This window comes from Chroicocephalus ridibundus, chromosome 11, assembly GCF_963924245.1.
Source record: "Chroicocephalus ridibundus chromosome 11, bChrRid1.1, whole genome shotgun sequence".
NCBI lineage: Eukaryota > Metazoa > Chordata > Aves > Charadriiformes > Laridae > Chroicocephalus > Chroicocephalus ridibundus.
The window spans coordinates 5,432,364-5,455,102 of NC_086294.1; the positions used below are offsets into that span (position 1 = coordinate 5,432,364).

General features: G+C 39.2%; 1 protein-coding gene across 6 annotated transcripts in view; it reads left to right on the plus strand.

The window, feature by feature from the left end:
* SLIT3 (slit guidance ligand 3) overlaps window positions 1–22,739 on the plus strand; it is a 521,231-nt gene that overhangs the window by 287,831 nt on the left and 210,661 nt on the right. For 5 of the 6 annotated variants that reach the window (XM_063348618.1, XM_063348619.1, XM_063348622.1 and 2 more), the window contains one exon: window positions 8,911–8,982. In XM_063348618.1, coding sequence (XP_063204688.1) covers window positions 8,911–8,982 — 72 coding nt within the window. Of the gene's footprint in view, window positions 1–8,657; window positions 8,791–8,910; window positions 8,983–22,739 lie in introns of those variants that run through there. The other variant, XM_063348624.1, reaches the window with a different exon arrangement.

The following is a 22,739-nucleotide window of genomic DNA, read 5'->3' on the forward strand; positions in this document are numbered from 1 at the left end:
AGTTATTATTTTCGCACTTCTTGGGTGTTAAGGAACAGAATACCACAGATAAGGAATAGAATAAGGAATATTCAGAACAGGAATAGAATAACAGAAGAGGAATAAGGAACAGAACCATCTCAAAAAAAAATAATCCCCCAAATCAAAATGGGGCACTGAGGTATTCAAAATTGTTCTTCCCTCTCTAGCATTAACTGGCTGTGTTGGGGTTTTTTTTTGTTTTTTTTTTTTTTTAAACAGTTTGATAAACCAGGAGCTGATTGAAGAATTTACTGGTATGTTATACCAAGATACTACAGTTCATAAGTGCAAGATGTTAATTGTTTGGGTATTCATCCACTAAATATTAATATTAATTTTCTAATAAAAAAAAAAAATCACCGAAACGCAAGAATGTCTAGCAGTTTTTCCATATGTACCAGCCATGTAACAAGGTTGACACTGCTGTGACTTTACTCACAACGTTTACTGCTTTGGTATTACTTCCTGCTAATTTTTATCTTAAGAGGTAGAAAACGTATATCAAGTCATTGTATGACTGCGGGTGATAGAATTAATCTAATGTAATATGGGATTTCAAAGGGGACAGATGTCTGGAGATCGAATGTCAAGATTCCTTTTTGCTCTGTCATCTCCCTAACTGTGTAAAAGAGGTGCTTCTGGTGTCTGGCCCTTGGGCCCGTTTACCTTCACTTCGTTGCCGAGCTCTATCACATTTGCTCTCTGCCACAGCCTCTATCCTGTCATGTAATTTTCATGTTCCCTGAAAAAGTCTAAGCCTCTTAAACGTATGAGAGCCCTAGTTTTCCTCTCAAAGCTGAATTTTGTAAGTTATTAATAACAACAATGTGTAAACAATGAAACACCAGAATTAATATGATTTTTGCTGAGCCAACCCTGTTAAATCACCACCATGGAATCATAGAATTCTCTGGGTTGGAAGGGACCTTTAAGATCACTGAGTCCAACCATCAACCTAACACTGCAAAAACGACCGCTAAACCACGTCCCATCCCGCCCTTTATCCTGGCAGTATGCGGGGGCATCTCCAGCCCCCTGTCCCGGCAGGCTCTGCACAGCCCTGTGCTGCCTGGGCTTCCGCTGGCAGGAGCTGGGGATGGCTAAGGGTGGTGTCCTCAGGGCAGCACTAATGTCACCTGTGTCCAGAACGTCTCCTGTCCTGCACTGTGTTTAAGAACCAGCAGAGGAATAACCTTGCCTTATTGTGTCACTCTATAGTTTCTTGCAGTCCTCTGGCCTACTGAAGCCGTGGTTTAGAAATATTGGTAGATCCAAACAACTATTATCTTTGTCAACTGACAGCTGATATAAGTTTTAATATTAAGGGGTGAAGCATTCTGTGTCTTTTTTTTTTAAAAGTTTTGGTTCTGTAGTGAACTTGTTACTACAGAGAACATACACACAGAATCATTGCCAAGGAAAAAACCCAGCCCCCAGTTGCACGCTGCTGTATCGATCTGCTGTAACAGCTAACCTGTGGGGGCTTACTTGTTTTGCCTTCAAAATAAGCATGACTTATGTGCTATTAGTTCCATGTAAGTAACACCATGATGGTACGTGAGCCTATGTAAACATTGACCTTGCTTACAGTATGCATCTTGAGACACGTCTTGGGCAGCAGGACCTGTGGGGGCTGCCTGTGGCGCAAGTTCTGCGGTGCTGCTGTCCTGGAGGAAGGATGCGGGCACAGGCAGCCTGCTCCCTGCCAGCACACTGTACCTGTGTCTCCTCCAGAGCACCACACAGGCCACCACCACACAGGGAGGAAAGGGCTCAGGGTGTAATGGAAGTGATGGCCACAACTGTGTAGAGGTAACTTCCAGCCCTTGTTGCAGGTCAGGGGTGGAAAGGAGCAGTTACTTAGTGATCCTATTCCACCTGCCGCAGCTAGGTGGATGCCGAATTTCTGCGCCTCCTCTACCCCATGCTCTTTATACATTACAAATTCCTACTAATTATTTAAATTAAATATCTGCATATTTTTTCTATATAAGTGCCTTAGTTTCAGATTTTCCACAGTTTCATAGTAATATCCCTAATAATATGATTTCCTGTTGATATTCTTAATATGATTCCCTAGTATGATTTCTTATTAATAAGGTGAATGATGAGTAACATTTTGGAATTAGAACTTTTCTTTACACGTGGTATTTGATACTTGTCAACTGAAAATAACAATAAATAAAGATTTAAGTAAGTGCAAACCCTTCTGAAAATGTAAAAAAAACCCACTATAGTAAATAACTCTCATATTCTCTACAACCCATTTTATCTTCCTCATTTCTTCCCCTTTTCCCCTTTGGGGCTATGGCAGAGGAGAACAACAGATGGTTATCAGTCAAGAGTAACTAGGGAAACCGCAAAACCTGCCCCAATTGCTATGGAGACAGCCATTTCTGTGCTTGGTATGCACTATTTGTTACATCAGCAACCACAGAGAGTTAAAAAAAGAAAAAAAAATTTGTTCTAAACCCCCTGATATTGAAGGGAAATCTTGGGTTTGTGTGTATGTATACTCGTGGGAAGAGGCAGGAGTAGTCTACTTGTTCATTTGTCACTTAAGTTTTGCAATAAGCTAATATGATGTCTATTTTTTTTATAGCAAAATTTTGAATTGTGAGTTAATGTAATAAAAAAAATTACAGTAAATACTTAATACTTTTGAATAGTCTGCAGAGTAATTATTTGTAAGCAGCTCTATCCCTCCAAATCAGATATCCCTCCCTCCTTACTTAACAACCTGGCAACATAGGTCGGGTATGAAAACCGAAGACAGAATATCACCATGCCTGATTATTTCATGCAGATGAGCTCTTTCTGCACAACGCCTCAACCATAGCTTTTGGCAAAACCACATCTTTAGGAAACAAAAAAGAAAAGGGGTTTTTGGAACAGTTGCAAAAATCCCAGAGGGAGATTTCAGCTTGGTCACAGCAGCTTTGTCGTTTGTCTTTTGCACCACCGATTTACTCTACTTGAGAATTATTTTGATGTTGAGTTTAGTGTATGAATTCTTTACATTTTCTACTGCAAATAAGATCTTACAGAATGAGTAAACATTAAACATGAAAAATGCATTAAAACCTTAATTGAAATAACTTTATATTATTTCAATTTAACTGAATTTATTATTCATTCAAAGGACTGTCTTTTAGTGTTTATGGGGCTTCCTTACCATTTTAATTTAAGAATAAGGAGTTTAGTTTGGTAGGTGAGAAGTTTTATGTAGATTTATTGGGTCACTTTCCTTTGAAATTTTAACATTCTCCAAGTTACACAAGGATTGGTTTGGACAACAGGTGTTATAGACTGTCTCTCTAATTCTTATAGGTTATTGAAGAGACTCAGTACTAGGCTGTAAACTTTCAGGAAAGTGATGGCATAGACACAGCAGTTTGTATTAGAAAAAAAAAAGTTTTGGGAAAATGTTGCCCAAAGTGAGGTTCTTTTGGAGATGTAATTAACAAAACTTATTCTTCTCTAACAACAATTCTATAATAAGTTACAGTGAATTTACCTTCCAGTGAAATGGCTATTGAAAATTCCTTTAGATACTTAAGTAACACAATATCTTTAATATGCATACTTCTGGTTAAATATGCAAGTTGTTTATTAATGAGGAAACGACTCTTGCTTAATCTCAGATCTATAAGAGTAGATATCTGTAAGAGTAGTAGAGCAATTTTGTGTCTCTAGCAGTAGAACTTGCTTAAATATGCAACTATTCTAACATTTCTTTTTATGCTAAACATGAAATATGAGAAACAAAGAAAGCTGAAAAGGTTTTATTTACAGTACTTGTTAATGCAGGCTTTTATTTAAATATTTAACTAGATTCTGGACAAAATATATAAAGAGGTTTTGGTAATTAAACTACTGTCACAGTATAATTAAAAACCAGATTAACACTTGAGCTCTCCAGTGGCCTCAGTAATGTTTGTAAATGGAAAAAAAAAATCCCTCACCGAAACAAATAAAGTACAAAACACTGATTATATAGTTCATTATTGAGAAGTGTTGATGCTTGAAGGACCTCTTCTTCATGAATGTGAGTATTGCTAATTGCATAAAAAAATATCAAAAGCTCTTATATATGGCATCAGGTTAGTTGTTACAATATGAAGAAACATTGCTAGAAATATATATGTAGGGTTTAAAACATTAACTAACTTTTAATGTCAGTAAAAGATTAGATTATTTCAGTTTTGGAAAATTTTGCCCTGGATGAATTCAATTCTTTAATATTTTAAAACAGTTTTGTTTGGGTTTTTTTAATCATAATCTAGTATCATGATAAAAATTACACCAGCTTTGTTGCTGGGGATTTGTGTGTCTCAAATGCATTTGAAACTTAGATATTCCTTATTGTTGTGAGCAAAACCTCCAAGCCTTGGTATTTAAAGGATTATTTCAAATGGCAAAAGAATATCAACATTGTAAAGTCCTGTTCCTTCCAGGTGTTATTTGAAATTTAACTCCCGTGTATGATAGATAATATACAAATCTAAATGGATAAGCCGCAGTTATACATTGTCAGGGGAATTGTGTTTTAAACAGTTGAAGCAGTGTCTTCGCCAAACCATAGACTGTCCAGTAATATAAATCTGTTAGCATGCAGCATTATTTCTCATTTCGTAGAAAGGTGATTTGTGTCTTAAGTTTTTTTTCTTTAAAGGATCAATTTTAAAGATAGACAATGATCAATCAGTTGCATATAATGTAGTCACATAATTTTCCTGCCTTTTAATAAAAGCTGAGACTAGCTACTGAGTCATGGTTAGAGTCAGATCATAATAACACGTATGGTATTTTGTATTATAACTCTACCATATGAAAGATGCCTTTTTTTCCTAATGGTTTTATAAACTCTCACATTGTTTATAAGCATTTATCTGTGTCACACTTCACCGAGAATCCCATATACGCATTCAGTATTTTCCTTGCTCACATGTTTTGCTCCATTCCCTAAGATCTTCTGGTATTGCTCGTTGTGTCTGTTAGTATTGTCTGGTTGCTAATTGCCTGTCACGGGGATCTGGGATCCCTGGAGCCTCTTAGGTGAGGTCAGAGCAGGTAATTCAATCACACGCGAGCTGCTGGGTTTCCCAGGCTGGGATCTCGGCTCACTGACGCTGGAGCAAGAGCTGTCCTGCCAACGTCACCGAGCCCAAGTCTGGTGCTTTGTGTCTAATACATGAGAGATTCGACATTTAACCCAAACACTTTAACCCAAGTAAAAGGTATCTATCTAACAGCAAAAACTTGCAGGTTCAAAGTTTTTTGGTGTTTATTTGTTCATGCCTTGGCTTGTAGCTCTCATAATGTGCCATATGTATTGTACAGCTAGTTCACACAGCTCGAGTACTGTGGTTTCATTCGTCCTTTAGCCTCTTTTAAATATAGAGGCTCACTTTTCCTGTGTGAGAATCCGTATTTTCTTCAGAGGCATTTGAATCACTTGATAGCTTTAGATAAAGTCTGAGCTTAGTGCTGCATTCCCTCAAAAGACAGGAGTAAATGAAGGTATAAAAAGTGACTTTGTTCATTTTAAAATTGTGTCTTAAATCTGAGTTTGTGTTGTCTGACCTTTTTTCAGCATTGCATTACATGCGTAACATCCTGTTTGTAATATTGAGGAGAAAAAGATCTTCTAGAAAGGGTATAAACACAAATAGAGACGGCATTTAAAACTGAATAAATGCTTCTGCTGGCTGAGACCATTTCTTAAATTTACCTGTAAGCCTGGAGCAGCCGATGTGTGTCTCAGGTAGCAGTGCTCCGTGTGTGCATGAGTGCTGCATTTAGAAGGCAGCGGTGAAGAAATGAGAGCTGTGTCGCCTCTTCCTCAAGGAAATGTATGTGCCACCTGTTCTGAAACACTGATCTTTTTCATTTTTTATTTTTAAAGTTGAATTTTTACTTTCTCTGCATATGTTTAGTTTTATTCAGGTAGGATGTTCTTCTCAACAAATGTTAGGCATGTCTGTTCTGCACATTGAAGAGCCGCATGCACAGCTTACCCACTTTGAGTACGTGAGCTGGCTGCTAGCCCGCATCACAGCATTTTTATTTTGTCTTCACGGGTATAAAAGTTTGTGTTGAACACCTGTCTTTGCCTTTCTGTAAGGCTTTACCTGCAGTTTTCTCAAAACTTTAAACATTGTCTTGGAAGGAAGGCGTTGTTTAGGCTTCAGACTCTCAAATCTCTAGTCTCTGCTTAACCACTCACCCGGGTGCTGTACAAGTGCAAAGAAATCGAATTTCCATCTTTACACATAGAGAAATAAATGGGGAGGTGAAGGGTCTTAAAAACAGTCATGCCTAATTTTAAGACAACGAATAGTTCTGTTCCTTTTCAGCAGAAATTCTCATGCTTAGAGTTAAACACAGATGTGAATGTTTTGGCGTGATAGATATCAGGAGACATGAGCTGTGTTACAAAGAAATATTAAACGTGTGGATGTCTCCCAGAGACACTGCAGATTCAGTTTATGGGGCACACAGAATCAGGGTGTGTCTCTAATGAATATTTTCCCTAGTTACTGGCTACCCTGCTAAGTGTGTGTCTTCTGGGCATCTAGACGTTTCCCTTGCTGTGGTGCTGTGGATTAATCACAGGGACTAAACTTGGTTGTTAGCGCTGGCATGACTGGACCTATAGAAATAAGATTAAGATTGTCATTATGCTTTTTCAGCAAAAATCAATCTATGAGAGTAGCGTTTTTTTAAAAAACGAATATACCGCATATGAAGCCCTTTAATCAGAAAGCTGTGTGACTAGCACACCGCGTTTATTTGCTTATTTTAGTGTATTTGGCAGAAAAATCAATATTATAGTATAACTCCAGTAAAAATAGGCAATATAGAGTACTTCCCGTAGAAGAGAGTTGATTCTCAAGTTGCGCCTGCTTTCTCTTCGTCATGCTAGCATGTGCCAACTTTATGCTTAATAAAGCCAACTGAAGTGTAAAGTACTTAGTCATGGAACCAGCGTTATATTTAACTCATTTGAAGTTTGTTCCTTCTGAAATGCACCATCCTTTCTGTTTGAGCACCAAATTTATCACAACCCACACAACTAAGCAGGGATCTCAGAAAAAGCCACTCAGCAGCCACTGGTCCTCCTAGCAGTCAAAAATACAGTGTTTTTAGCATCTTTGCTTGGTGGTGGGAGAAACAGAACACAAAGAAATATGTATGTATATACTTATATACATATGTATATATACTATGAATTAACTCTTATGCGACAGAAAAATCCATTTTGGATGATTGTACATCCTGGTATGTGTCAGTAGAGGAGACATCGCTGAAGTTTTGCCAAATTCAGCCTGTTCTCCGAAGTTACGAGAGCTATGAGAAACCTTAGCTGAGCTTTGTGCTTGCTAAGCTTTTTAGTAGACCTTGTAGCGTGTATGTTTTTTCATGCACTTTAAATCGTAAAAAACGTGGTGTTCATCGAGACCAGGCTACGTTACGAAAGATAAGTTTCCCATAGGCTTTAAATATATACATATTCAAGATGCTCTGTGTTAGTAGATCAAACTCAATCTTTAAAGGGTTGCATAAAGATTGTATTTGCTCTCTTTGTGCTTTATTGTTGTATAATAATGAATTTGTGACAAATGTCTGTTTAGACCAAAAATCAGGTACAGTAGATAATTGGAAAGAAGTTAGTAAAACTATACAAATATATTATACAGAGGTGTAATATATTTGGTATTTCTGTGTATATATTTATTATTTTTTAATAACAACCAGAAATTGCAATGCAATCTTGGTATCTTTGTTTATGACACTATATCCAGGACAAACAGTCCCTGCCTCACCAAATCTAAAGTTTATGCTGTGCAAAGGACAGTATAATATAGAGTCAGGAGCCACATCTATTTTTTTATGAAATGCAGATATTTTACTTACACGTGGGTAGGTACATAATTTTATTTCCCTAAGTGTAAAATTTAAGGGATCAGATGTCAGAAAATGTAATCACTGAATTTTAAATCATAACTTACAGCTTTAATTTCCTAAGCAAAAGAGACAGATGTAGCTGTGCTGCTGTATCCACATATATTGTAAAATATATTTAAATTATGCGTATGCAGGGAGACAAATGAGAGAACTCCACCATCCAAATATTAAATTACACATTTTGAAGCAAAATAGTGTTTTAAGTGTACGTGTGTATAATGCTTTCTGTCACTGGATTGCTCTCCCTGATGCAGTTAGACAGAATCTGTATTTAGTCAGAAATCTTTCAATAGAACGGGCTACCAGATGGGACCAGTAACAATGCAGAGAGGCATCGAACCACCACAGACATTTGGTGCTTAGAATAATAAAAAGACTATAAAATTAGATTAGTTGAGTCTAATTTGGAATTGGTATATTCCCTATGCACTCTCACAGCTCTTGGGCAGATAAAGCCTGGAGATTTAGTACTGTCAGGACAGAGGACTCCAACTTCCAGTAAAAGAAAAAAAGGCATTCTGGGAGGTCACAGAGGGCAGCACAGTGACCTCCAATGATTTACAGGCCTTTAGCTTAATGAAATTGTTTCAGTGACATGACGGTAAAAGCTCATAATGGATTGGATGCCCTAATGTAATGAAATTACTCCCTTCTGCCTTTAAAAAAAAAAAAAAAAAAAGGCGCAATTAATATTTACTGAGACCTGACAGGCTTCAGTGTGCGGTAGCGTGCGGCGCTGTCAGCCAGCAGCCAGCAGAGCCGGAGCAGCGTGGCAGCCGAGCAGCCCTGTGCCGGGTGGTGAGCAGCCGCTGCGAGGGGGTGGAGGACACCTCGGTGACGGGGAAGCCCCCAACCTGGCTCTCCCAGGCAGCTCTGCCCGTACTGGCCAGACTTCATCCTCTCCCTTCCTTTCTGCAGGCAACTGGACAACAACCAGATCAGCTGCATCGAAGATGGAGCCTTCCGAGCCCTGCGCGACCTGGAGATCCTGTGAGTTGACTTGGTGCTGTGCTGGGGCGGCAGGGGGGCGACTTTCGCGGTGCTGCAGTGCTTGGGCGAACGTGGGGGTTGGAGATCCTGCCTTCCTTTCCACCTCCGACCCGTGCTGTAGGTGGCAAAGTGAAATCTCACACTTCCCCCAGGCTGGGGTTACTGCTAATTAAACCACAATAGATGACTTCTCTGCTGTCGCTCCTGAGGAGCGGGGATATTGCCGTGCTCGCTGCTGCATGGAACAGATGGGGTTCAGCAGTATTCAAAGTGCATCCGATGTATGCTCTGCAGCCAGAAACCTGGCCAGGTCTGCGTAATGTCGAGTAGCGGGTGGGTAACAGGTTCGTGGGGAACAATATTATGAGATATCTGACAATTTCCCTAGACAAAAAGCTGTTTAAAAGGTGTTTGGTATGTAGGAGGGAGGAGAGACGGGCGTTTGGCAGGCTTGTTCAGTGCAGTCATTGGCTTTTGGGGAGGATCCTGCTCTGAGGGCTGAAATAATACCACGTTGTGCTCTTCATCTACCACAAAGTTTACACATCGGCTGTGAAAGCTGCAGCACAGACCAGAAAAAAGGATTTGACAGCGAAAGCTGACTCTTACCAGAGAAAAAGCACATTAGATTTAGAGCACCGTCATTGTAATGTAAAATCCAATATTACCCAGAAATCAGTATCTGAACAGATAATTTGCTTATTACTAACAGTTTCTTGTTCACTTAGAGACCGTTTCTGGAATAGGTTTTGACTATATGAACTGATATAAAGCTCTCCCTGAGCTGAAAGTTAATACTGCAAAGCTGAAAGTGTTAATACTTGTGAAAGCACACAGTCCTAAGCCAAAATGGAGAGGGAGCAGGGGGGACCCCTCAAAAATTGAGACCCTCAGTGTCTGACCTGAAGTTAATACTGGTCCAGCACTGAAACACTATGTACTTAAATGCGGCAGGGAAGGCCTGCTCAGGCTGCTGAAAAACTTGCCCCTAAATTACATGATATGAAACAGCAAATGGTAGTTAAAGTAGTAAGCACCTGCCTCATGCAGCCCGGGCACCTGGAGATTCAGCAGGCTCAAGACATTGCCTTCGGCTCCTGAGAACAGGCGAAATAACGAGCTTTCAAGACAGCGCTGTGCCACGCACCACAGTGGGTTTGAATCCACATGCCCACAGTGGGTTTGAATCCACATGCGATAATATCGGGAATTCTTCCCCAAGGGCCCTACCCACTTGGCACTGATGCTCAAAGGAGTTTTGCTGTCAGTTCCGGCAGAACCAAGTTGAGGTTTCTGGGGGACCTGGGAGTGGTGGTCATGCCTGTGTGTCTGTCACAGCGGTGGTACCTGTGTCCCCTCTCTCTCCCAGGCAGGGATATTGATATAGATCAGGTAGTGCACGTTGCTCGTGTTGAGTTAACAGTAGGTATCTGCAGAGTTTCTTATCTGGGAACTTATGTTATCGAGAGTATTGTTTGAATTCTATATTAAGAGCACTTTTCAGGAAAAGTAATGTGTTACCACTATAAAGTTTTACTTGTCTGTCAGATTGAAAAGTCTACTGTGTGGTGAAAGAAAAGAAGAAAAGAAAAAAAAATCATGAACTCCTATAAAATTGACTACTTTTTTTTTTTTTTTTTTTGACGGACTGATTTTCCATATCTGTGGAGAGTGAATCAGTCCTCCACTGACAGTAGACCGTGCTATAACTTTCACTATTTTAAGTCTATTTTAAGCCTGGACAATAAATGGAGCCTTTTTTGTAATATACCGAGTACTACAGGCTCTGAAAAAGTGGCTAGGAATGCATTCCTTCTCCCCAGGATGTAGTAAACATTGAATTAGTTTATTTACCTCTCTGGTTTTAATTGGTTAGTTCTATGCCGGTTATTTGTGGGTGGGAGAAGAGGAGGATATATAAAATAGATCATAATCAGTTCTTCAATACATATTTAATTTTCAGCACAGCCATACTGCTACAGGAAAAATCAATCTTGCTTCTAAAAGATGAGAAAATAGATTGATAGTATCTATTTCTAAAGGAATTTTTCTTGCAGTCACAAAATGTGAATTATATACTCTCAGCCTAATCTGAATTTTTTTCAAAGTTTCCCTTCAAAGAAAGTTTGAGCTTTTAAATCTCTCTATCAAAATAAATTTACTTAATGCCCCAGAGACTATCATATCTTCAGCTGTTAACAGTCATAAATGTTAAAAAAATAGTTATTTGAACCATCCAAGAACATTAACAAGTGAAACCAAATTTCATCATTTCAGACCCACTTTTTATGTAGATATATTTTAACCTGTAATGCAGTATGTAGAAAATATTTAATAATTCTGGCAAAAATTAATCTAATTATCTGTTTGAACAGTTTGCAAGGGTACCAAATAATGTATTTCTTCTTTATCTTATTGAAATCTTGTGACCTTTTGATATAAAACATTTACATTTCTGCATCTTTTCTCTGCGCACCTGCCCGTCTACAGAGCTCTAAATTCTGTAGATAGTCCAGGGGAGAGACAAAATGCTTAGCATTACTCAAAAAAATAAATTAAGAACACTTTCCTTAAAAGCACTTTGGTTTCTGGGGTGCACTCTTCATTCACCTTGAATTCCTCAAAAAATGAGTGCAAGGAGGTTGGTGATTTGGTGGATGTAGGAACAGCAGGAAGTTGTGCAGTTCTCTTGCAAAATGAAGAGCGCTCCATGGTCCATGTTACTTATTTCTGCTTATCAACAAGCTGTTATCGTTTACTACTTTCATTTTCTTTTTTTTTTTTTTGTTACGAATATGTTCCTGTACCAACAAATAGCACAGAGACAGACATGAAAACAAGACTGAAATTTGCGGCTAATTTTGACGTGGTGCAATGAGTTGCTGACTCCAACTGAAGCTTGGATCAGACCAAGGCACTGACGGCGGCTCCCAATGCAAACACGGCCTTTTATTCACTTCTTTGTTTATGAGCTTCTGTGTTTCGAATGTTCCAAATGGTGTCGCTGATCCTATGATCTGCAGACCATAATGTAGGTGCCAAGTGCTACTGGTAACTCTGAGTTTTTGGTTAAAAAGCTGCAAAAACGTTGAGTAGAAAGTACTTTGGTGCCTTCTGTTGATTGCCTTTGCGCCTGCAGCAAGGTGAAGATAATGTCTGAGAAATGACATGCAGAAACGACGTGCTTACTTAAACATCCTGTCTTGGTAGTTTTGCATTGGGGATAGTTTTGTTAATTTTTGCGTCGGATTTTCTGTACAGCTTCCCATAAAGGTTTTGATTTTAATCTGGAGATAAAATGGGGATTTTTCTTGCTGATATAATTCCTTTCCCCTTTTTGTAAGATGATAAAGCATATTTCAGTGGCTTTGTTCTTGCATTCCAGTACACGGAAAGGTGTGTGCAACCACTGAAACAGCAATAAAATGCAAAAGGGGCATGTATTTGCAAAGGGGTGGCAAAAGTTAATAACTAACTTACAAACTGTTGGAAAATAAATGTGCAGAAAAGTTGAAAAAAATTGGTGTGAAACTTCCACTAACAAAAGTGTCATTTTTAGTAGGAGAAATTTTCTGCTCTGCCTAATTTTTACTTATGTCCTCTGGCAATATTTGGCAATAACAGTATTATTAAGAAATATGTATTAGTGTAGCTGTAAGTGCATTTAAAGATTATTAAAAAAAAACAACTCAGATAACAAAACCCCCAAAACCACCAAAGAGTTCTTCAGAATAATTGTCCAGTATTCCTCGTGGTGTGTGGCAATATGATGTTCATATCTGCTGTAGATTAGAAATTAGTCCATAGCTTTATTTCCAAATGTCCAAAATTATGAAGCATAGGAGATAAAACTTTCAGAACTCAGAATTTCACCTTCAGTCTCTTAGGATACATGAATAAAAGGAATTAATTTCAAGGTGGTTCAACAAGCTCAGCCAAACTGGATAAAGTAGTAATACTGAGTGAGTGACCATGCTATTGTCATTAGACTGGAAGTGCTGAACAGTACTCGTGTTCTTAGGATCCTTTTCTCAGTAAGATACAGAGCTTCATTTAGCAAAAACCCCTTTTAATTTATTTATTATTGGTTTTTCTTAATGGGGTAGTTTGAAAACTGTGTGGTGACATGGCAGTTGCGCCATGTGGACAGGACAGCAAGAATTACAGTCACTGTTGGCAACTTAGGTGGCGTGTTTTCCTTGTTTTATATTGTAAAAGCTGTTTTTCCTTCTACTTTGTAATGATAGCCAGAGGGACTGGAGCTTGAACACATTTTATTCCTTGCAGATTTTCTGTAAAAAAAATTCCCAAACTCGAAAGATTTTATCATACCAAGAGCTAATCCTAGGAGGTCTGTGGATAGGATTCTATTAAAGGCGGCAAATGAGTTCTTGCTGTACAGAGCTAGCGCGGCATGATTTGGGGGTTGGTTTGTTGTTAGTCACGTTAATTGTTTAGCTCTTTCATATAGTATCTCTAAGCCTGAAAATCCTGAGTTTTACTTGCTTTTTGAAATGAATGAGCACCAACTCTGTCATTGAGTCTGTAGCAACAAACTACGCACGCAGGAATCCACCATTCAGCTCTGGCTGCTTTAGTGTGAAAAATCCTGCTAATTCACTCACAAGTGCTACTGAAGAGGTGCAAGTACAGTCACCCAAATATCTACAGCAGTTTTAAGTTGTAACTTCAATTCTAAATGAGCCCTAAATATTTGATATTAAGAAAAAGGGCTAATTTTTCAGACTGTGAAATGTAAGCATAAATTAAAACACACCCTCCTTCCATCCCCTAAGTCTTAAAATGAAAATACTAGGATTCTTATAAATTAAAATGGTTCTATCAGTGTTTGAATAGAACCGTTTCTCTCCAAACATTTCTGCCTCACTCTTCTTCCTGCTGCATGACGAACGCCCAGAAGCACAGAGCTACAAGTGCCGTGCGCTGGTTTCTTTCCAGCTCCAATGCAGTGCCGAGTCGTGCTCAGCGGGACACAGCGCGATCCGTCACACCAGTTGCGGTCTGCATCCCCCAGTTCTGCTGTACGTTGTCTGACACATCCACTCTGCAAGTGTTTTACAAGTGGAGTAGTGTTATTCATGCTTTCCTTTTTTAATCCAATAGTTCCTGTTTTATAAAGGATTCTGTTTCATAAAAAATTTAGTACTCTCTGCAATTTCTGGTAGAGATGTCATGGATGAGTGTGCTTATAATACACACTGCCTTTTGTCCTAGCAAACTTTAAAGAACTTTTCTGAACATGGATCGTTATTTTGTGCTACAGCCAGGATTTAATTGTTCCTAGGGTTGTCCTCTGTATGCTGAACACTTGGTTATGTAGTCAGTTTTACTTATTTGCAAAATGCTATTCTGGGCATGTCTTAACTAGATAGAAGATTTTTATTTGCTTTCCCAACCTGGAGAGTCAGGGAGTGAAAGTCATGGCATAATTCTAAATATATGAGATGTCATTGCTTAATGAAAGCCTGAAAATGCCACACAAATGTGATTTCCTCCGCTATTTTGCTAGAAATTGTGGTTGGTTGAGGCAATCAGGATCAAATTTGAACTCCGTAAATTGTATTCCTATAAGTGATACCAAAATACTTAAATACAATAATGAAAATGAGATTTCTATTTAAAATGTCGAGCATGGCTGTTTTCACTTTCTCGTACTTGACTATAGTAAAATTAAAATGATTGCTGTTTTACTTTTTTTACCCAAGGGTATGTTAGCTCAAATGTAAGTAAATGAATAAAATTAATTTAAAATCTTTAGTTATTTCGTTGGTCAGCATGTACACATTACTTGTTGTAAAAACAACACGGAAGGGAGTAACCATTGGCCGTATATGAGTAAATGAAGTATCTACCAGCTGGGTGAAATTAGGTGAAAAACAAGGAGTTTGGCTTTTCTAAGAGTATCCTCAGTTTTCCACGTGGAGCTTGTATTGCAGGCAATTGAGGTATGCCAGAGGAAGAGCAAAAGTCGGTTTAGAGAAAAAGTGCACCAAGAGTATAGAGGTAAATTTCCATTTTTCTTTATTCCATTACTTATTAGGCTGTCCTGTAGTGTATACTCTTCCTGCTTTTTGTCTCGCTGTAGGTCTTAAAGGGCAGGAGAAGTGCTCCTGAAGAGCCTGGCTGCTGTTATTACAAGGTTTTGTTATATAAATCAGTTGGAGATAAGATTAACTATAGAAATGCCTTTTTCTGGAGAACTTTTAGAAAGGTACTGCACCCCCAATGGACCCTAGTGAAATGGGATGCATAATTAGCATAAAGAATTGGCGGAGGAAAGATGGGGTGCTTACGTGGTTGCTTGAAAAGAAATGGTTTTATCTGCTGATACATGTCGGTGGGAGATCTGGTGTCGTTGCTCAAGATATGGAAATGAAATCTGAGATAACCTCTGTTCTATAACATATTACAAAATGCGAGGTTGGAAGTACAGCATAGTGAAAGGAACACTATCCAGATGGCACCGCGGTGACAGGCTTTATATCAAAGACCAGCTTAGGTAAAATAAGAGCGGGCAAGAGAGGGCCTCTGAAAATCACTGATGCCTGTTACAGATGTAATGTAACTCTCTCTTTATGGGGAGAATATATTTGCATAAATTCATTGATCAATGATTTTGCGAATCCTGCAGTATTCCAGGCATGTCCCAGCAAATTGATGAACATTTCTATCAATCCTCAGTGCAGATGCCTAATTATATTACGTATTTAGAAAAGATGGATTTTTCCCCTCCTGGAGCATATGTAGTAGTTGAATGCTGTGCTCATTCTCCTTTCCTACTCCCATTAGGTCGGAGATCTTTTTCCCTTTAAGAATAGCCTGGAGCCGTGCAGGCTGCAGAACTTATCTTGATAAGAGCAGTGCCAGGTTAGAATTATGAGTTTCATGAATCACTGGCCAATATGCTTTTTGAGGAAGCTCGCTTATATGGCTTGTGTAGCGTAAGCCCTTTATCGGTGCTGCAGTCACTGCTCCAAGAGAGACTCCAAAGTCAAAACTCTAGAGATTTCTGCAAACCTTCTCTCCCATGATATTAATTGTTTCATTTGCATGCTCTGCTCATCTTGTGACCTGCCCTCCCTCCCCTTTGACTAATACAGTTTCTTCGTCAGTAATATAAAAGATGTAGAACAAGCATTTTGACTGGTGAAAGTCAAATGAATGTGAACGACTTAATCCAGAGGACACTCAACTGTATATAATGCAGACGTACAGCTCGAGACCTTAACCAAAAGCTGAGCTGAAGACTATGATGAGAATAAAACTCCTCACAGATAAACTTGAGGAGATGACAGAGTTCTGAGGGCAAGTAACAAGTTCAAGGGAGATGAGTAGTCATTTTAGGCCATAATTTGCAATTCATTGTTTATATGACTCCCCAAAGCAGCTGGATGACGATACTACGGTAGCTGGATGTAATCCTGTCGGCATTAATAAGGCGTCTTAGCTGGGGGAGGAGGCTGCATGGCTGTGTGGCGCAGGTGTCCATGATATCAATATCAAATATACCAGGATGTTCCTCAACCCTTTTGTGACACCGTTTGGGGTCCAAAACTGGTGGTGAATGCAGAAACTCTTGCTTGCTCTAGGGTCAGTCACCACAACAGCAAAAAAAAATACAGTTTCACAAACTGTTTCAGAACAGATAATGGTTACCTTTTTTTTTTTCCTGTGTGCAGTTAAAGGTATCGTTTGTGACCTATGGGGATATAAACGGTTTGTCTTTTTCAGAGGTTGCTTTTGTCCCTCTGCTGTGCTGGTAGAACAACATAGACAATGGCTCTGCGCAGTAGCCAGTCTTTATACAAGAGAGGACTCAAAAGCCTGGTTTCTCTGGAAAGAGAGAGCACGATTAATGATGGGAGCTCTGTACACCAGAATTGTTGGTCTACCACTTCAAGCATTGTGTCAGGTATTTAACCTTACACTGTAGCTGCTGGGATCAGAGTGCTACGTATTACTTATTATTAGCATTATCCAATATTTTTAGCTGGGACAATAATGTAACTATAGTAAATTAGAAATCAAAACCATAAGATGTAGAGTTATCTTGCAAGTGAAGGAGATAATTACATCTGCACCTGAAAAAATGCATAGGTAGAAGCTTCTGATCTAAAAATCAAATAGTGTCTTTGTTTCCTGCTGTTCGCAAGGTTATGGATATAATGTAAGTATATATGTGTGTAATTATATATGATGAAAAGAGCATGTATGTTATGGTTACATCGGGGGAAAAAAAGATTTAAAACTTTAAAAAGAAAGGCATACGATTAGTGTAAATTAAACTTTCTTTACGTAGTGTACCCAGTTCTGTGTTTAAGAAAAAAATATTTAATAGCTGCATTAAGGGTGGAAGTATGAAACAATCTTAAAGTAATTTGAAGCCAAATAATAACCATTTCTATGTTAATTCAGTTCTCATAAACGAAGCAATTTCATGTTAACTGGTTTGATATTTTTGAAGTGGGAATTGCATTTCTTAAGTTTCTGATTTGGGGTGAATAATCCGAGTGCATTGTTTTAGTGTGTACGAGTCATGGATGGCCACGCTTAGGATATCTGCAGATCCTTAGAAACAAATTTTAAAACGCTGGAAGATTATCTAAAAGCCTTGTTGGCATATACCAGTGTTCTAGAGATACCTCAGAAAATAGCTTGGTCAGTTGAAAGTGCGTCAGATGAGGTGGCTACATGAAGCCATTGAAGGAAACAACGAACAGTAGTACCATTAATTTTTAAAAATTGCACGCATCCCTCTTGTCTTCACAGTGCTAGGTGGCGTGAGATATCTGTGCTTTGCAAGTGCCAGACTCTGGCTGAGATTGGGATTTATTTGAGGGTAAAATAGAAGAGAACATTGTGAAAGACAGGTTGATGGCTGTGGTGAAGGGATGTAGGAGTTTATACTGACCAAGGCCTTTGTTCGCCAGACTGGTAATCTAGATTTGTTTTTGCATCTTTTGCTGTTAGAATCTTAGATTGTGTCTCTCCCCAAAATGGCTTTTGTGGGAGAAGGGTGGCTGGGAAAGCAAATCTCGTTCATGGCTTTCGGCTTTGGTCTTGGCTACTGTGATCGATAAAATGCCGCAATGCAGCATCTCTGCGACGACGCCTGAAGGCCGCCAAGAAGCCCTCGTTGGTGCAAAAGGAGGTTGCGGGCTGGGCGGGCTCTGCGGAGGGGGGTAGCCCACTCCGTGAGCACCCAGCCTTCTTACTGGCTCCGCGGGCAATTTCAGTGATGTCTTAAAAGGGTTGGGTCCATTTTATCTGCAAGACACCCTGTCTTCGCGTCCACGGCTAGGGCGTTAGAAATCGGGTGAGGCACTTCAGCTGATACTTAGGCTGAAACAGTTAGGACAGACCATCCACAATGGCACTTATATTTTATTTTGTGTGCATGCAGATATTGCAGGGAAACAGCCATGCATGGAGAACAGTTGACTCCTGTTATGTAGCTGCTACTTGTGCTTGTAGAATATTCCTGAACAGATCATAAATGCTTCGAATTTTTTTCTGCGTATATTTTATTTCGCACTTTTTCACTCTGGACTGAACACAAATGAAACACTGTGAGTATTTGCTATTCAAATTGTTATGGTTTCTTAGCTGTATTGCATATGCGTGCATGAATGTAAGCAGGTATTGCTGCTTCTCGTGGGCAGGTGGTGTTTGGGAGGAGTTTAAAAATTGGAAAGATGGGAGTTTTTAAACATAGTGACCTTTTTCTTGTGCGATTTATGCAAGCGCTGTGTAATGTATTATTAAAAGAAAAATGCAATGTTTAATTCCTGATGGAAAGCAGGTCCTTTTCCAGCTTCACCAAGAAACACATAATTGCCCTTGTCTAGGAACTATGTGTTGTCTTTGTTCTTTCAAAACATTTCTTTCCTCTCTAAATGTAACTTTTCCTTACCAACTGTTCATACATGCAAGTCTAAATTCACAGAATGTGTATATCAGACTTTCCCTATTTCATTCACGTGGATTTGTATTAGCCTATAAGTTAGCCTTAATTTCCAGCATGTATGAGTTGCAGGTAGGGGCATCACATGCTGTTAGAATATAAAATTATTCCATAAATATGGTCTGCATCTCTTGCATTTTGGGGAGGCAATTTTGGCAGTAAAGGTGAAGTTCCCTCTTTAAAAGACTTGCTTCTTTTCCTTCCTCTGCTGTCAAAAGCTGAGAATTGCCTTTGTGGTTCCCTGCCGCACCGTGCCCACTGTCATGTTGCCGGAGCTGTGCCCTCTCCCAGTGGGAACGCCAATGGCCTTGGGAGTGAGGGACAGCTGAGACACCGGCCTCCTGAAATCAGGGGGGCTGCTCCGGCAAGAGGAATAAGGGGCATTATTTTGCTGGCAGGACCTGGTACGTCTGCCATCGGAGGCAAATGGAAAGCAGGGGCTCTGGCAGCCCACTCTCCATGGATGCCAGTGGCCTGTCTCCTAAAACGCTTTTGTAAAACCTTTTGCACTGACACTGCTGCCAGTGCCATTTCTGTTTGTTGTCATATTTACACTGGTCAAGCAGCTGTCTGCTGCATAGACAGGGTTTGCCAGCTTGTCCCTCCTTTGGTCCTAGCGGTCAGCGTGGGACTTGCAGGAATGCGCAGTCCCCCAGGCAGTGCCGCATTGCGGCAGATGATGAAGTGGCGGCAGGCTGGCACATCGACTGTCCCAAAGAGGTTGAATGTTGTCACATACCCCCTTACAATGGATGCAGAAGCCCATTTTTTGTTCCTTTCTCTAGCTGTGAAGAGACAACTAATTTCTGTCTACCACTTGGAATGGCTTTTCTGTTGCTGGGTGTGTTACACCAACAAGTATGAAAAGGGTATGTTCATTATTGTAGGGAAGTCTATCAAAATAGAGGCTTTCACCGTAAGGTTATAGCACTAAGGTTTCAATGTACTCAGGATGAGACAAATTAAAACATGGGTTTGAAGAATGATGCTGTTGCTTTCTGATCCAAATTTAATCAGTTTCTTTAGAATTTCTTTTGGTGGAGTCCTGTAAGGAAACCACAGCACTCAGCTGACTGAATGCTGAAACCTTTTACCTTGGAAATCTCCATCATTAAATGCCTTCAGCCTGAACAAATGGCAAAAGTTGCTTGCTCCTTTCAAATTATAGAGTTTGGATGGTGTTAGTTTGAATTGGATTATGTTTCTAAGACTGCTTTAGCTTCAGAAGGGATCTAAAGCGAAACAACTGTGCAGGCAGGAACATGAGAAACCGTTTTATTTTGCTGAAGTACTGATGCATCAGACTTAAGGTTTGTATGATCTGACTCCGTCTTGTTGATTCTTTTTCATCCTTTCCATAAATACATTCTGGTAGGCTTTCAGACCTCTGTACGCATCGAGAACCCAATCCAGTTTCCATTGATTTTGGCAGGAGTAGCGCAGAATCCATAAACCACAGAACCTGACATGCATGCAGCTGAGTAACACCAACAGCCATATTTAATAAGAGAGATCTCTGTATAACCTAAAAAATAATTTAAAAAGCATATCTACTTAACAGCTAATTGTATTAAAGTGATGTAATTCTATTATTAATTTGATTATATTAATTTATTGAACAAGGGATTTTCAAATGAATCTACAAAACAAAATTTAGGGGAGTTGAAACTGAATACAGCTATATTTTTGATTGTGGTGGCTCTTGTGAAAATCTGCACCTAAATAAATAGATTGCAGGGACTTAGATTCACTCCCTGCTGAAACCAGCAACAGGATTTGCACTGACTTCAGTGGACATTGGTCTGGGTATTACGGTAATTGGACTTGTTCACAGTGGTTCTAGGCAATAATATCAGCCCTGGAAATTGGGGGCCATAGAGAAACATCAGAACCACCCTGATGATGTAAAACATTTGTTCAATGTTTGCAGAAATTACTTTTGTTTCTCCGAGTCCAAATACTCACAGAAAATTATGCATGTAATTGGGATGTAGAGCCACAGCAGTCGATCCCAATACAGTGTACTGAAAAATGTGTAGCCTTTGGGCAAAGACCGGAGAAAATTTCTTGATTAAAAAAAAAAAGTAAAGGCAGTGTATCTTGTGCTATTTTTGAGTTTAGAAAAATAACTTACTGGAGAATCCTTAATTTAAAAATAAAGCAGTGGCAGAATAATTTCAGCCTATGTTCTTTTGTCTTTGCGCCAATGCTTTTACAACTAAAATTTCCATTCATCCTGAACTGAATTTGTATTTTCTGTCTAGAATTAGAATGTCATGTAAAAGATTGAAAAGCTGATCGAAATTTCTCTAAAAAGCTTTTTCAACTCTCACCGAGCATAGACGTTAGAAAGAATTGGGGGGATGCAACTGGTACCTGTCTTTTGTACAGCTAATAGAGGTTCCTTTAGGGGAAGCAGTAAGACGTTTCAGGTAAGACCATGTGAATGACATTCTTGATTTAACATCTAACAAAGTCCACAACCGAAATGAATTGTGTATCCTCATTCTCTGTATAACCTTTATTATATTTTATTTTACCTTATCTTGGCTTAGCTCATCTTATTTTATTGTATTCGATAATATTCTACTTTATCTTGTTTTAGCGTATTTTATTTATTTGCGTGTCGTGTAAGTAAGTATATTAGGGCGTAATGATATGTGTGTGCACATACAACATAAATGCAGGGCTAAAGAGAACGCTAGAAAGGTTTGAGCAGCAGTCACCAGACATAAGTCACCAGAATCCATAATTTTGCTCCCGCTTGTATACATATGACAATACAATCTTTGATGGTACAGGCCCGTACGATTTTTTTCTGGCCTCTTTTACCCATTTGCACTGATTCCTAGTCCCAGTCCCCAGTAGCTTACCCAACCATTTTCTTAGCTGCGGGCCCTGTCTTTCCCTCTCCTCTGCTCTTAGCCTCAGCTCCTGACCTCGCCAGTCCCACAGACTCCAGCCAAGGCACAGCCAGTTAATGCAGGGTTAATGCAGCAATTACAGGACTTAAGTTAATATGCCCTAAAATTATCACTATAGGCAAATGTAATCACCCTGGTTCTTGTCAGGTGACAAAACAGGCATTTTAAGCAAAGAATTTGTTATTATAATAACCCAGTTTCCCCAAAGCCTGATGTTTTGGAAAGTAATCTCACTCCTTCAAGGGGCAAAAAAAATCTGTCATAAACATCTGGCCTCTATAATAAACTTAAATAGTTAAAATCTGACAGTTACATGCAAATTAAAATCAGTCTCAGAATGGGAAGAATCAGGCAATTGTAGCAGTAAACACTGCTGGCACTTTTGTGCGTAATCCCGTTCTAAGCTTATTTATTTTATTTTTTCCGACATTTCTAAAAAGAACATTTTCTTTCCTGTGTATCCTTGAGACTAGTCATATTTCTGATGTCAGCTTCCCAACTTAACGATGCTAGAGCCTCTCATGTTGCTGTGATGAGAAGAATGTGAACACATCAGCAAGACCAATGCTAGAACAGAAACCACAAATTGGCAACTAGTTATTTTTATTTATTTCAGTGGATTTTGTGTGTCACCTGGAGACTATTTAGAAAATTATTTGCCTGGGCTAACATTGTGTTTATAAATAGCACTCGTATAGTGCCAACTCATTTTAGAGTTGGGTACAAATATTGAGACAAAAACCCAGCTGTTATTGCTTTTGCTGCTAATTTGAGGTGTCAGATCAGAGCTGTGCTGCTGTATGTCAGTGAATAAAGCCCCTTGTGAGATCATTATGTTTTCTAACAGT